Raw genomic sequence first — 16,642 nt, forward strand, 5'->3', positions numbered from 1 at the left:
AACAGTGGGATCTGAAGTCTTCCTATTTGCCCCCCATTGCTTAACCTGTTTCCTACACCCCCTCCCTCCAGCAGGGGAGGAGGAGATGATTAGCGATGACTTAGTGGTTTAATGTGGGAATGAAACCTGAGTCAAAATTGTTGATAAGAGCGGAGCAGTTCATTACTGGATTTCTTAGGTGCTTTATCGGGCATCGGGCACAGAGAATCACCGAGTCCATAGTTGAACCTGCAGTCCCCAGTATTGGTCGGCGTTTGTCTATACCAGTTAGCTGAAAGCAGTGATGCTCACACTGAGACGTGTCTCACCTGAAGGGCTTGTCAAGTACAGGTGGCTCGGCCCCAGCCCTGAGAGTTTCTGACTCTGTAGATCTGGAGTGGTTCTCAAGAATTGGTACGTCTAACAAACTCCCAAGTGATGCTGAAAGCTGTGGTCCCAGGAACGTGCTTTTAGAGCCTTTCGCTGAGAGTCTGTTTTAAGGAGCCAAACCTATGAATTCAGCCCATCCAGCTCTGTCACTGATGCCACAGGCCACAGGGGTCACTAAAATGGAAAAGAGGGTGTTCCACATGCCCCATGTCTCTGCTAGAGGAAAAAACACAAGGAAACATCACCACCTATGTGTTACCAAGAAAAGCCTACCAATGGTTTAATTGTTCATTCATTCAATACATTCAGCCACCTCCTGGTTCCAGCATTAGCACGCTGATCATCATTTATTTATCCCAGAATTCCCTAACCCCAGGGTTTAAGACTTATGTTGTTGTTGTGATTTGGGGAAGCCAACACTTGAATGTAATCGGACTCTGGTTGGAAGCCACATGGAAATCACGCATCTCGGTTGGTCTAGTTGGTCTTCCAAGTGCAGAAGTTGACGCTGAATCTCAATAATGAATGACCGAGGTCAGCCATTCCAGAACTCCCCTTGCATTGTCCATGTTGCTGTGCTTGTAGTAGCTGAAAGGCCGTTGTCTGTTTGTTATTTTAGTCAGTGAAAGGGGATGAAAGGATCACCCACTCAGAAGAAATAAATGGGAAAGACTCCAGCTGTCAAGTAAGTGACCTGTCAACTCTGTTCGGTGGTGGGGTTAGCCTGCACGCTCTTCTTTCTAGCCTAGTTCCCAATGCAATTCTTAGCCACAAGACGGCTCATTTACCGACTCCAGGTTGAGCGCTTGCTGTACATGAGGCACTCTCTTGGGCTCTACAGACACATGCATGAACAGGCTAGAGTTTTCAGCTATTTCTTATTTAACACTTGCTTTTCCAACTCTTCTCCACAGAGCAAACCCCTTCCCATCCTTCAAGTCTTGGCCTGAATGTCCCCTCCTCAAAGAGATGTCCTATTTCCATCCATCATTGTTGTGTCTTGTTCTTTTACTTCGTGGAATTTATGACACATTGTAGTAAGTCATCTGTCTATTCATTATCTGTCTCCTCTACCCCTTTCTTTCTGTGTCTGGAGCAAGGGAGGGGCCTCTTCTATTTTTCCATCGCACTGCATGGTGCCTGGCATATGGTAGGAGCTATTTCTTTGAAAAACGAGTGAAGAAACATGGGATCGTGTGGTTTTTTCCATTATTTTCTCCACTCTAGAGAAACACAGCTAAGACATTTTTATAACTCCACATATTCATTTCTTTAAATGGGGTCATCTCATGCTCCATACCCTATTTTATAACCTGCACTCTTTCTTAACTTAAAAACACACCTCCACAAAAACCTCAACAAGTATTCTTCAACTAATTTTTGCAACACAGAGAACTGGTTAAGAGCAGAGCTGCTGGCTCAGATTGCCTGCGTTTGAACCCTGGCTTTGCTATCTTTTACCTGTGTGACTGAAAACAAATTACCAAATGTCTCCGTGCCTCAGTTTCCTCACCTATATCACGGAGCTAGGAAAAGTGCTGCCTCACGGCACTGTCACACTTAGATGAGTCAGTGCACGTAAAGCACCTGGAAGTCCCAGCACGGAGGACGCGATGAATGCTAGTGGCCGTGCGAATCAGCACGGGCTGCCATGCCAACTGTCAGATGGAGTGGTTTAACAACGGAAATTTGTTTTCTCACAGTTTTGGAGACTGGAATATCCAAGATCAGGATGCCAGCAATGGTTTGGTTCCTGGTGAGGAGAGCTCCTTCCTGGCTTTCTGACAGCCGCCTTCTCACTATGTCCTCACAGGGTGGCTTTTATAGGGACACTAATCCTATTGATCAGGGCCCCATCCTTCTGACCCCAGTTAACCTTAATTACTTTCTTACTCCACATACTTTCACGCTGGGGGTTAGGGCTTCAGTCTAGGGAGCCATAGCAGTTGCTATTGTTTTGTTACTGTTACTTATTATGCCGCTGATAAGAAATTACCACCCTACAGTATTTGTTCTTATCACACACGCAAATGGACAGCAGTAACTACCATTCATTATATTTCCATGACCATAATACTTGGATTATCCTATATATTCCAACAGGGAATATATTGCTTTTTGCTGCATTCAAATTATCTCTGTTTTTCTTTTTCAACTTCCTGCTGTGCTTGTCCCCAAACGTGGTCTCCGGACCACTGGGAACCAAAACTCCTCGAGTTAACTATCTTGGAAACACGATACATGTACTTTATTCCATATGAAAGTTTTAAACATAATTGTACATTTTTGTCTAGAATGTGAACGTGAAACAGTTATGCCGATCGTCTTGGATGCAGACTTGAGGAGACGGATGTGTGATCGTTGAGAGAATGATAAATGCTTTGTTTAATTTGGGGGATGGGAATAGACATTCTCTGTTCCCTTCAGAATTGCCCTCTCAGAGTTATGAAAAGTCTCGGGTGATGATTCTAGGAAAAGGAGCCCAAGGCAACTCCCAGTTCAGGTGTGCCTCAGGGTCTGAATCAAACGGGATGTTCCCATGACCTTGTCCCCCAACTTCCAGCCAGCGTCACTCAGTTCTACAAGAGGATACACTCAAGATGATTCAGATGAGAATAATTTGTGTGATAAATCCTGAGACAGAGTCAAATCCCAAGCAAAGATTTTAAATCATCTACATTCAATGACGAAGCAATCATCGCACAGTTTAGATTCTTAGCTTACTCTGAATGTAAGGAACCAGCCATCTGTTATTTCCAGGAGTTAGTGTCTAAGCCATTGAAAAGAACATTTAAGCCCTAATAGCAGTGGCGTAATTATGCGGTAAATGGACCTGATCCACTGAAAGCGCCCCTCCTGAAAAAAAATCAATGTCCCGTGAAAGCTATTGACGTGCGGGCACTTCTCACTCCCCAATGATTTGCTGAGGGAAATAGTGTAGAAACATCTGGAAGGCAAGTTGCCGGCCATCCATTCAACCCTTTTTGGTGGAGACTTACTATGTGTCCGACGAGGTGCTGGGGATAAAGCCATGGAGGACAGAAGAGTGTTGTTCTCCAGAGCTCCCCTTCCAGCAGAGGGAGGCAGACGGAACGTTCTCAAGGGAGCCAAGAAACCCCCAAGATTAATGCAAGCATGAAGGAAACACAGCCGTGTTTTGCAAGAGAGGGGTAGATTGTCTAAACAGGGGCCACCGCCCCAGGGAGGTGACATCTGAGCTGAGACTTGACGGGAAAGAAGTGGCTGTCACGTCAAGCCCCGCAAACGTCCTGAGCAGGAATTACAGCAAACGTGAGGCCCCCGTTTTGAGAATAAGCTTGTTCACGGAAGAAGAGGAGACCGTGTGGTCAGAGCAGAAGGAAGAGAGGAAAAAGGGATTAGAGACGAGGTTGGGGAGGCACAGGGACACTCCATTCAACAAGTATTTGCCGAGTCCCTTGTCTGCCCCCGGCTCTCGGACCCACACGGAAAGAATCTGTCAGGAAGGATCACCGTGGACAACGTTGGGTTGGGATGACGGACTCTTCTCAGTCGGCCTGGGTACGCACCATGAGGTACGATGAGGCCACCATGAGGTACGATGTCTTCTGTGACTGCCCCACAGATGAGGAAGCTGAGAGACCCAACAATGCATTCCAGGTCACCCAGCAAGGGTGTGAAGGGACCCAGAGCCCACCGTGTGCTTTCGGCTGCAGACGCTAAGCCCTTAGCCAATAAGTGGATCTTAAACCTTCTATACGACAAAAACTGTCAACGCGGCGTGCAAGTGGCTTGTGGCCTTTCTGAAGAGCATCTCCTTGTTCAAGGGTACCTGCTCTCGGGGCTTTGTTGCCCTTGGACATCTGCGTCTTGACTTTTGCTACGACTTTGGCACATGGGTTCTGACGGAATCGCTCAGCATCTTTGGGGTGCCCTGGGTGTTTCCTTTCTCCAAGGAATCCTGCCCTCCACGGGGCTGCGACCTACGGAGCCTTTGGGGACGGGGCAATCTTCTCTCTTCTTGCTTATTTCTCAGGGCTACACTTGATACTGAGGGGGAACTTTGTCCGAGAACTTTTTAACGGGGGGACAATATGTAACTTTTACAAATCATAAGTTGTGAGCGTGTATTCCGTGTGTCCCATGCGGCCCCCGGGGGTGCTGGGGCTGTGGTTTTCTGTGAGCAGGGCTTTAAAACTTCTTTTAAATAATTTATTTATTTTTAAAATTTACATCCAAGTTAGTTAGCATGTAGTGCAACAATGATTTCAGGAGTAGATTCCTTAGTGCCCCTGACCCATTTGGCCCATCCCCCCCACACCCCCTCCAGGAACCCTCTGTTGGTTCTCCATATTTATGAGTCTCTTCTGTTTTGTCCCCCTCCCTGCTTTTATAGTATTTTTGTTTCCCTTCCCTTAGGTTCATCTGTTTTGTCTCTTGAAGTCCTCATATGAGTGAAGTCATAGGATTTTTGTCTTTCTCTGACTAATTTCACTTAGCATAATACCCTCCAGTTCCATCCACATAGTTGCCAATGGCAAGATTTCCTTCTTTTTGATGGCCGAGTAATACTCCATTGTATAAAAATCCCACATCGTCTTTGTCCATTCACCCATCGATGGACATTTGGGCTCTTTCCATACTTTGGCTACTGTTGATGTTGCTGCTATAAACATGGGGGTTCATGTGTCCCTTGGAAACGGCACCCCTGTATCCCGAGGATAAATGCCTAGTAGTGCAATTGCTGGGTCGTAGGGTAGTTCTATTTTTAATTTTTTGAGGACCCCCCCATTCTGTTTTCCAGAGTGGCTGCACCAGTTTGCATTCCCAGGGCCTTAAAGCTTTGAAGTCAGTATCTTAAACTTGACATATTTTGCATTTAAAACAATTCCTTTTCAAGTTTCCATGTGAAAAACAGAAGATTTCACAGCACTAGGGCCACAATCCTGTAGAGCATCTGGCTGGGTCGGAACAGCCATTGCCCCTTTAAACAGGGCATGTGATAAGTCGCCACAATCCCCTCCAACTCCAGTTTTCTCCCCAACATCAAAGCCGGCGTTGCTCGAACTGGTGTTTTTCTTACGCTAGAAAAACAGTTCTTACGTCACTTTCCCAACGGGGGTGTAAAGTCTCCATGTGATTATTCTTACCCCAGGCCTCTGGCATGTTTTTATTTTATCTGCGTGGCCCCCAACTATGGGAAAAAGGCTTCTACTTCACAGATATTTTGTTATCTGTAATTTACCTAGCATTTGCTAGAATTTTGGATTTTACAGCTTCCTCCCTCGGAATTATAAGGAACCAAGCAGGATTGCACAAATGTCGCCGTAGCATGAAAGCAAAACACTCCTCTTCTTTCACCACTGTTTTATAAGTGAAAGCACACTTTCACACCAGAAACCACGATAGACGTAATCAGGAAGAAAAGACTAGGCATCACCCAGAAAAGAGTTGTCAGTGGAAGAAACGCTCTCAAATCTGGCTTAAGCTCAAAAGGGCTTCAGGAACAGCTGGATCCAGGGACATGTGTGATACCATCAGCTTATAGACTCCTTCTCCCTCCCTCTCTCTCTTTCTCTCTCTCCATCTCTCAACTCTGCTTTCCTATTGGCTTCCTTTTCAAGCAGATTTTTTTCCCTAGAGATGGTGCTGGTCCTGGAAGCTACCCCTTCAAACCCAATGGAAAGAGGGCAGACCTCTCTCTTGATTGATTTAGCAAAGCTCTGAGATTGGCTCAGTTTCCAATCTGTGTTCAGCCATTCTGAACCAATCGCAGCAGCCCAATCACGTGCAAGGCTCTGATATTGCCAGGCCCCAGCCACAGGGGTGGAATAAGTTTGTCTGACATGAAAGAGAGGAAAGGGAATCCTGGTTCCCCAGGGAAAACGCAAGTTGTAGTCCCAGGAGAGGGAGGAAAGAATACTGGCTGGGAAAGCATAAATTAGTGAGTGAATTATTAGGTAAACAAATAAATATCCCCTACTGTGACCTTGAACCATAATGAGGATTCCCACATTTTTTCTTAATTTTTTTTCCCATCTCGTCCAGGATGCATGAAAACGTAGACACCCTCCAACACTTGAACACCTCTGTTTTGACACGTTTATTCACCTGCTATGGAGACTTGTCTTGCAGCTACTAAATATGCGTTTTGTTTGAACTTGCTGCAGACATCGGACTCCGCGGAGAAGGTCATCATGCCCCAGGAGCCGGAGCCGACAGGGGCGGGCCAGAAGGGCAAGGAGGGTTCCTCCAAAGACAAGAAGGTGGCGGCTGAGGGGAACAAGCAGAAAAGCAACAAGCAGGACGCCAAAGAACCCGCCCAGTGTGTGGAGCCGGCCGTGGTGGAGGTGAACTCACTGCAGAACGGGGACAAGTCCCAGAAGAGACCGGAGAAGCGGCGACAGTCCCTCGGCGGCTTCTTTAAGGGCCTGGTAGGTGGATTGCGCGACTCTTATTTCTGGGATCTTGGGCCGGAAGTGTGGTGCCCGCCTTCAAGGAGGGACTGGCTTGGACATTGGTCCCACAATACTGACGGAGCACCTTCTATGTGCCAGGTGCTGTGCTAGGCACGCAGAGCGAGGTGGACACAGACATCACCCACCTGCAGGGTGTGGATCGGTGGGGGCAGGGGTACTGAGTGCGGGGAGAGCCAGGAGGTGAAGGGAACCTGAGTATGAGGATGTGGCCCTGCCCTGGGGTTGAAAGGAGTGTCGGGGAAGGCTTCTCAGAAGAGGTGAGCTCTAAGGTGGGGCCTCAAATTAGCCTGTGCAGGAGGAGGCAAGGGGAGGTCTGAAGGCCCAGTGCGTTCCTGCCTATGGAACAGCAGGTGCGTGGGGGTGCTGGAGAGACAGCACGGAAGTGAAGTTCAGTCTGGCTGGTAGAGAGCATAGGAGGCAGGCATGGGTGGTGATAAGGAGCACCAGGGTTGGTCTGTGGCCAAAGGGAGACCCGAAGTGTTTAAACCAGGAAACTGCTGTGAGCCCGATCTTGGGTGTTGGGGATACACAGGCGACTAAAAATTAGCTCCTTCCTTCCAGAGAGGCCTACACAGGGGTGAGCAGAGGCCAGACATTCAATAATCGATGAACCTTTGGGTTATTTGTGTCTATTCGGTTCTTCTCCGTCTCCTGCTCAAGACTGTTAGCCTTGGGAGGGCAGTGGCCATACTGTCACGGGCAGACGTGCTGTCCTCCGCAGCGTGGTGGATAGAGCATAATAGACACCCTGTAAGTGTTTGTTGAACGGATGAAGGCGTAGATGAAGTGAAATACGACGCCGGTAAATGTTTTATTATATAAGTCCTGGCAAACAAGGAGAGTCTAAAGGTCGTTAATCGAATGATAAGCGCGGTAATCAAGCATCCATTCGCAGAAGCCACAGCGGAGTCATACCTAGACCCCGTGGGAATGTGGCTGGAGCCCATAGAGGAGGGCACGGAAATAACATTGAGAGTAGCCATGGGGCCGGGGTTCACTGGGGTAACCTTCATGTCGTGATAGAGCTGGGGGTAGGGACATGGTCAAGACGTGCCCAAGACCAACTGATCGCTCCTGATTGCCCTGGTCCCTGAATATCTGTAGGTATTGATGACTTCCGACAGATGGAAGCTGGAGAGTCCGATGGTTCCCCTGGGCCCAGCTTTGGTCTCCAAATATCATCTGTGGGAAGCCTGTTAGAAATGCTGCGTCTCGGGCCCCAAGTTTAAAGTCTTAAGATAAATGCCGTCACATTTCCATCTGGTCTCAGTGTGTGTATAGAACCTCAATGTGAGGCAATGCCCGAAGTCAAGCTCTGGGGCTGTTTGGAAAAGGGAAGCCTGGCCCAGAGTCCCTCCATCACCCCCAAGCCTCCAGTGAAAGCTCTTCTCCAGTTCTTAAGAGGTGAAGGAGACCAACCACCAAAGGAGGGGGTGTCTGAAAGATTGGTCGTGCTTTGGGTGGTTTTGCTGGAAAATTTGTCTCCATTCTCAGCTCTCGCTCCTTGGAGAGGAGTGTAAACCCTAATCGCACTTTTCTAGACATTTCCAAACCGACTACTACTTCTGCCCAAAGTTCTGGTTGAACCATTCCCTGCCAAACCACAGCGCACAGGGCGACATAGGGCATGGGGAGGGTGCTGTTCTAGAAAGGTTCTGAGCTCACGGGCCCAGTCTTTCTTGTTGGTTTTGGTTGTTTTTTTTGGGGGGGGGGTTTCTTTTCTTTCTTTTTTCTTTGTTTTGGTCGGAGGCTCATGGGGGTGTTCTCTGCATATCCCCTTACCCATGACACCTCTGGACCTGACAGGATGGCTCTCGTCCAATGGTTCTGAATCAGTGATTTTATTTGCAGGGGACACTGGGCAACGTCAGAGACCATTTTGCTCGTCACAACCAGGAGTCAGTGCTATTGGGATGTTGTGGGCAGAGACCAGGGACCTTGCTAAATGTCCCATAGTGCACAGAACAGCCCTCCATGACAAAGAGGTATCCAGCCCAAAGTGCCAATGGTGCCACGTAGGACAGTAGAAAGGACAGAACGGTGCGGAGGAGTCTGTGCCGTGAAGACAGGCAGCTTCACTTACTCGAGTCCTAGACCTACCACTTCCTACCTAGCTGTGTGACCTTGGGCTAATCACTTAACCCCTCAGACCCTCCGGTGTCCCTTAAGCAAAACTGAGGTGATGATTACAGCTACCATTTGAGGGTTCCCATGAGAATCAAATGCATATATGCCCTACGGGGGGCGCCTGGGTGGCTCAGTCAGTCCCACTCTCGATCTCGGCTCAGGTCATGGTCTCACAGTTGGTGGGTTTGAGCCCCGTGTTGGGCTCTGTGCTGACTGTGTGGAGCCTGCTTGGGATCCTCTCTCTCCCTCTGTCTCTGGCCCTCCCCCGCTCGTGCACTCTGTCTCTCTCAATAAATAAATAAACGTCAATACACACACAGACGCACACACACACATGCACACGCACATGCACGCACCCTACCACATCCAGCACCTGGCACGAAGCAGGAGTTCTGTAGTAGACGCCCTCATCTCCCTGGCAAGTTTTATGGGACCTTCCGTGTGGACTGGAGCTCAACCCCCAGCAAAGTGGGGACATCAGCCCACATGGCTCTCGCCTTAAACCCCCCACAGGACTCCTTTCCCTGCATCCCCTTCTCCCTCCGTTCACTGCCACCTCTCTCTCTCCCTCCCCAAGACCATCCGCCCCAGTCAGTTCCCCAAGTTCACCGCCAGCCAATCCCTGCTCGCTCTGTGCCCTCCCAGCGAGGTGGTCTCTGCCTTCCTTCCCCCTCCTCCAGCATGCTGCCTGAATTCTAACAGGGAGCAGCCTCCTGAGCAGTTCATGCGACGTCTGAAAAGAACTGGAAGGAAGCCTTTAGAACTCGGCAGGTGCAGCTGTTTGCAAGCATTTGGTTTTTGAGCAGAGGGACTTCGTTCACAAAGAAACTGAGAACCTTCACGCGTGTGCATGTGGGTATATACACGCATACGTGTGGACACAGAAACACATCTACTTGACCAACACGGAGCCCCGATTGCAGGGGGAGTGGGCTCCCCACGCCGTCTTGCCCAAGAACCCCCTAGCTGGTGGCCCCCCCCATCCCTCCCCCTGTGGGAGCCCCTGAGACACCTTTATGTAGCGCTAGAAGATTCTGTGCCGTCCCATCTGCACGTTTTACAGAGGAGGCGGTGGGGATTGGAAAGAAGGCAAGGCCTGCTCTTTGTTCCCCAGGGGCCCCTACCTGTCATCGTTGCCCATCTCCACTGGGCACAGGCTCAACTGAGGCTTGTGACAATTAGCTCAGTTACTCCGCCCAGGGCTTGGAAAGAGCAGTGGTGCACGGGATGGAGCCTGGACGACAGGTGATCTGAGGTCCGGATTCCAAGTCCAGGTGGCCAGTCCGTTGCTACATAAGCTGACCCTGGCTCATCTTGGAGCCGGTTTGCACATCTGTAAGACTGGTTACTAATCACTGCCCCCCTCACCAGGCTGGTGAGAGGGACCCGGTGGCAGTGGATTTGGTTCAGCTGGTTGTAAACCGTGAAGTACCGTCCTGATACAGCAGGCAGGACAAAGGTGGCCTCCAGGGGCTCTGATCGCCAAAGTCCATGCCTGAGGCGGCCAGAGGGGGAACGTATGTGAGCGAAGAGACCTGGGAGGGGTCTGTGGCAACTGGAAAAGCAGGTGCCCCATCTAAAAGGGGGCACCGCCACTCGGTCCCAGTCATTTATCGCCTTGCAGGTTTATGGGTCCAACATGGCAGGTCTTCTCGCTTTTCAAGAGAGAAGAACAAAAGTGCGGATTGTAATGTGAAACATTTCATTTTTATTTTTTTTTTATGTTTTTTACTTAGTTTTTGAGCGAGAGAGAACACTAGTTGGGGAAGGGCAGAGAGAGGGGGAGACAGAGGATCTGAAGTGGGCTCTGTGCTGAGAGCAGAGAGTCCGACGTGGGGCTCAGACTCACAAACCAGGAGATCATGACCTGAGCCAAAGTCAGACGGGCCACCGACCGAGCCACCCGGGTGCTCCAAGGCATTAATTTCTAAATGTCAGCATTTAACTTAAAACCTAAAAGAAGAAAATCTGTTTGTCATAACCCATTTACAAGCCAAGCTCAGCTCAAGACAGCCACTTAGCGAGCTGAGTTTGATAGACTCAGCCCATCAAGACCCTCAGCACTGGGGCGCCCGGGGGGCTCAGTTGGTTAAGCATCTGACTCTTGATTTTGGCTCCGGTCATGATCTCACAGTTCATGAGTTTGAGCCCCACACCGGGCTCTGCACTGACAGCACGGATCCCACTTGGGATTCTCTGTCTCCCTCTCTCTCTCTGTCCCTCCTCTGCACGTGCTCCCTCTCTCTCTCTCAAAATAAATAAACTTTAAAAAAATCTAATAAAAAAATGTAAAAAGACCCTCAGTACCTGAAGGAATAGGACCTCTGGAGGCTAAGGTTGAGTGTCGGGGGGAGGCCTGTGTGAACCAGGACAGACAGCAGCACAACGGAGGGCATGCTGGGTGACGTGGGGACAGAAGGGATCATTTTCCCCAGGGGCAGCCTAAGTCCAGCCCTCGAGAAGCTCGTCCCTGGATTTGCACCCAGCTCTACCACTCAGTGGCCGCGTGACCTTGGACAAGTCGCCTTCCTGAGTTTCAGGTGCCTTATCAACGGGCCGATTCGGTCACAGAGTTAGCCCGAATGAAATGAGATCAGATATGGCAACCTTAGAACCATCCCTGGCAAGTTGTAATTTGTCAGGGGGGAACAGCGATTTTTATTCTTACGATGATTATTATGATTCTTCTTCAGTCAGCCCCTCCCTAGGCTGTAAAGATGCAGGTGAGTGAGATGCCACCAAGTGTCCGGCAACTTTGTGACTTAGGTGTTCACGGTGCAAGCCAGACGGACTGGCTGGGAGCCACCTAGAGCGCAGGACACGAGCTCAGGACTCGGGCACATGGGACACAGAGCTCGGGTCCACCACTTCCTGGTGGAAAACGAGTGACTTGAGCTCACTGAGCTCTCTCCTTTGAGTTGATGGTGACAGTGATGATGGGGTCAGCTCCAGAGGATGCTGGGAGGACCAGGGTGACCTCACGAATGAGACAACAGGCTCACAGACAAGGGATTGATCAGAGGTCAGGAACCTGAGAGGGACGGAGCCGTCCTCGAGCTTTGAGTCCCGACTTTCACTACTCCGTGTTGGCCTCTCCTCTTCGTCTTCCCAGACGGACACGATGTATTGCACAGAGTAGGTGATCCATACGTGCTGTTCCGTGAATGAACGAATCCAACAAAAAGCAATCACAGTAACTCTTTTATAGCACCTACTGCGCGACCGCACTTCACATACGCTCACATCTGCTCTGCACGGCCTCCCTGCGAAGCTCCGCTGGTAAAATTGAGGTGCACGGAGTTAAGACAACCTGACCAAAGTCAAGCAGCCAGGAAGTGGCCGATCTGGAATTCAAAACCCAGCGGTCTGATTCCAGCGGTAAACTGCACTACATTGCATTCTACTCTACAGAACATGCTTTCCACTGTACGACTCTGTATTACACTATGCAACATATGCCGCAGTACGTTGTACTGTATACGCACCATATACGCACCCTGTGTACATCTTATCTGTTGTACTATACTAAGCCATGCTATATTACTAAGCCATGCTATATTCACTATACCATTACACTATTGTCCTACACTGTGTGTTGTACTATCTTATCCTATACTGTGTATGCTCCGCTATACTACATTATACGACATGATACTATGTGTATTACTAGGCTATATACATATATAAATATGCTTTGTAATAGCATATTATACTATTCTACCCAATATTATACTATACTGTAGTATATATGCTATTGCATACTACACTGTGCTACATACACTATACCATACTATATTTATTGTATTATATTACCCTATATATATTATCTGTATTATATAATATATACTATACTATTTATACGATGCTATACTATAATATGCCATGCTACATTTAATGCACTAGATTTCATTATATGTATACTATACAATATACATCATCCTATATTATGGCATCCTATATTACATAATACTAGCCTGTACTATGTATATATACTATACTATATATACCTTATTATACCATATATTACACTATACTATACAACTATATATACTTTGCTATATCACACTATCTCATATATATATATATATGTATATACACACACACACTTTACTGAAATATATATACTATCCTATATTATACTATCACTAGCCTATACTACATATACTGTAAAACAGGACCAACAATAAAATACCCCTTATATATGCAGCAACATGGATGAATCGCAAATCCATTATGCTATATGACAGAATCTGGACTCAAAGGCTATCTACTCTGATTCTGTTGATATGATGTCCTGGAAAAGCAAAATTCTAGGGATGGAGACAGATCAGTGGTTGCCGGGGTCTGGGGGTTGGGGCAAGGGGTTGACTCCAAAGAGACTCAAAGGGGATCTGGGGAGTGGGTTGCACTACGCTATATCTTGATTTTGGTGGTGGTGACATGACTATTTGGGTTGGTGGAGGCTCACAGAACTGTACACAAAGAGGTTGATTTTATTGTATATACATTATACTGGGCAGAAAAGGTAAAATAATAATAATAGCAATAGTAATAATGATACTTGACTCAGAGTTTATTCCATTCAGGTGGAGGAGACAGATATCAGGGCATAGATGATAAGATCATTTCAGATGGTGATTATGTTTCGTAAAAAGTTAAGCAGGGCAACGTGTTTCACAAGTGATCGGACGGGGTAACTAAAGCAAGACACAACTGTGAAGCGTTCTTCACAGCGCAGGTAGTGTTCTAAGTACTTCACAGGAACGAACTCACTTTATCTTGGAGCAACCCTCTGAGACATTGTATTGTCCCCATTTTAAAGATGGAGAAGCTGAGTTTACAGAGGTAGATAAGGGGAGCCTGTCTGGCTTAGGCAGGAGAGAACACAACTCTTGATCTCGAGGTGGTGAACTCGAGCCCCACTGGGTACAGAGATTACTTAAATAACTAAGTGGAAAAAAAAAGAGTTAAGTAATCTCTCCAAGATTTCGCAATGCTAGAAAGACTATAACTGGGCATTGCGCTGCAACATCGGACTGGTGGCCATTCTTTTATCCACCACTCATGAAAAAAGTGCATTTGTTTAGCTCAACACCTGGCACAGAGTAAGCGCTAAATAGACGGCAGTCGTTGCCCTTGATGGTTCAGCCTTTCATTAGGGTGCAACTTCTTTCTATTTTTCTCCAGGGACCAAAGCGGATGTTGGACGCCCAAGTGCAGACAGACCCTGTATCCATCGGACCAGCTGGTAAAACCAAGTAAACAAATTACTACAGTTCCCACCAAGTTGTCCTGCACCAAGATGTCTTCTCCCTACTCTGTTTCCTCCCCCAGCCCACTCCATGTACATAGTCTTCTTCTCGTGGCCATCAAATGAAATTCTGCCTACAAATTAAGCCTGAGCTGTTGTATATTGAGGTGTATTATTTACGTCTCGGGTCCAATCTTTTCCGGTAAATGACCGTAAAGATGGCTTAGCAGGTTAACCGGTTAGGTCAGAAGAGTTGAAGGTTGCCAAGCAGAGAGCGGAGGGGGCGGAGGAATGCATCCTGGCAAAGTTACGAAACGTGGCAGTGGTGAGTAAGTTGCAGAGGGAATTAAGTTCTGTAGTACATGCAGGCTCCTCTTCTGAGCTCCAAGAGGAGAGACAAAAATCCGGTTAAGTTCACATTTGGAGGAGGGACAACATGGGCTCTGTGCCGGGAGGTTGCCAATTTCCTGAAATGGAATGTGTGGGGAATGGAAAAGGAATAAATACGAGTCGCTTTTCGAATAGGGTCCTTGAAAGTTATTGATGAGAGGGAAAAGATTGACCGCAGAGGGTTTGAAATGATTTGGGAAGACAGCTGCGCTCAGTGATGAGGGCAAGGATTACAACTTCAGGGGAAAAAAAAAAAAAAAAAGAAAGGGCACAAAATAAATGAAGTTGCAAGTTTACTTTGCGACACAAGGGGGCACCGAGGTCTCCGTTTTAATCCTGCGTCCTGTAGCCCTAACAAAGATTTGGTCTCCGCATCTTACATTATTAATGCTTCTCAGATGGCTGAGGGACTTCCTTCATCTGTTCTGTCTGACACTTATCTCAAAGTCTGTCTGTAATTTCCTAATGTTTCAGGATGTGCTCCCATAAAACCCTCCCCATAACCCCAGTTAATAAAAAATGTCCAGAAGATTATTCAAATACCCGAGGTTTTTTTTTTTTAATACGTGTACAGAGGAGTAAATAGGACCATGAGTCTATTAAAATGTAATTCAAAGTAGCATATGATTGATTGATATCATGTATACTGTACCTTTCTTTTTCTGATTTAATAAAAAAAATACATTTACATCTAAAGCATCTTTTACTTTTCAACTTTTAAAGCAGGTCTCTTGTCCTCTCTGAGACACCTTCATCTTCCACAGCATGAAATCAGTGTTCTTCCTCCATTTTGTTTTCCTTCGCAGATGCTCCTAGATTTTTCCCCTTGTATATGGGCACATACACATGCAAATGTGTACACACATATATTTGCATGCACACACTCCCACTTACATAAAAGTCCTGCCTTAGGCCAGGCTGCCTGGAGTAGAGCCTGAGATAGGGATTCAGAAGCATGTGACATACCCAGGGAGGACCAGGAGGGGGGAGGGAGAGGAAGTGAACAACAGGGCAGGGGAGGGAGCTGAGCAAGGATTGGTCTCAGCTGGAGTTGAGTTCCATCCTGATCCCTCAGGGGGCTCTGGAGCCCGAATTGCACACTGCAGTTGGGTTCTCTCTTGAGCCAAGGGGGCCAGCCTTTGTACCCTTGTTGATGAGTCACAGGCCACCCTGGGAAGCGGTGGGACAGGCCCGGTGCTCCCACTAAGCTGAGAAGCTGGGATCCCATAACAGCTAGAGGAGAGGGGCTGGGCAGAGTCCATTACAGATACGCACATGATATTCAGATATGTGTTCATTCCCACGTAGGGACACGTCCATACATATAAGCACGCTTTACATGCAGAAATGCACAAATGCACAAATGCATGCACGCATTCATACTTCTATATTACATACAGGAATAAATTCATGAACATATTCATAATCACACATACAAACAGGCACGTGTAGCAAACACAGATTCGCACATACGCGCCGGCTTGTGCAAAGCCGTCACGCGTTGATCTGAAGTAAACATTGAATATGCTCTTCTGACAAGTCTTACATTAGGAAAATAAAACCATTGCTTTGGCCAAAAAAAAAAAAAAAAAAAAAAAGGCATTTGGAAAAGGCATTCAGGAAAAAAATGGTATCTCTAAAAAAGCAGATGGGGGGGAGGGCGTGGCGTCGGCTGCTGGTGTGGCCAGCTAGCTGTCAGCGTGGATGCCCATTGCTAGGTTTCAAATAAAGATCAGAGGTCTTTTCCTTGCAGCTTTCCCTTTAGCCTCTTCGGATCTGCTGCTCCAACCTGGAGATCAGTGTCTGTGACTCACCCGGTTGAGAATGACCTCATGCCGCCTCCTGTCTGAATGCTTAACTTGGCGCAAATCAGGAAAAAGTCCTTTGGGGAAGCCCTTACTGGCTGGGTGACTTTCCTCCACCAACATCATCATAGAACACAGGGCCAGGCAGCTGTTTATTCCTTTGTCCCCAAACACCAGGGGGGGCGCCTAGTGTGACCTTTGGTGAGCTCTGGGCCATAGTCGTCCATTGAGAAAGGTGACAG

The 16,642-nt window shown here is 47.7% G+C and overlaps 1 protein-coding gene across 5 annotated transcripts in view; it reads left to right on the forward strand.

The window, feature by feature from the left end:
- BCAS1 (brain enriched myelin associated protein 1) overlaps positions 1 to 14,264 on the forward strand; it is a 99,249-nt gene extending 84,985 nt beyond the window's left edge. For 3 of the 5 annotated variants that reach the window (XM_030309366.1, XM_030309368.1, XM_030309369.1), the window contains 2 exons: positions 6,519 to 6,782; positions 14,142 to 14,264. In XM_030309366.1, coding sequence (XP_030165226.1) covers positions 6,519 to 6,782; positions 14,142 to 14,216 — 339 coding nt within the window. In that variant the 3' untranslated portion in view covers positions 14,217 to 14,264. Of the gene's footprint in view, positions 1 to 988; positions 1,055 to 6,518; positions 6,783 to 14,141 lie in introns of all 5 variants that reach the window. The other 2 variants (XM_030309364.1, XM_030309365.1) reach the window with 1 other exon arrangement.
- Positions 14,265 to 16,642: the final 2,378 nt, after the last annotated feature.

The sequence above is a fragment of the Lynx canadensis genome, chromosome A3, assembly GCF_007474595.2.
Source record: "Lynx canadensis isolate LIC74 chromosome A3, mLynCan4.pri.v2, whole genome shotgun sequence".
NCBI classification, from domain to species: domain Eukaryota; kingdom Metazoa; phylum Chordata; class Mammalia; order Carnivora; family Felidae; genus Lynx; species Lynx canadensis.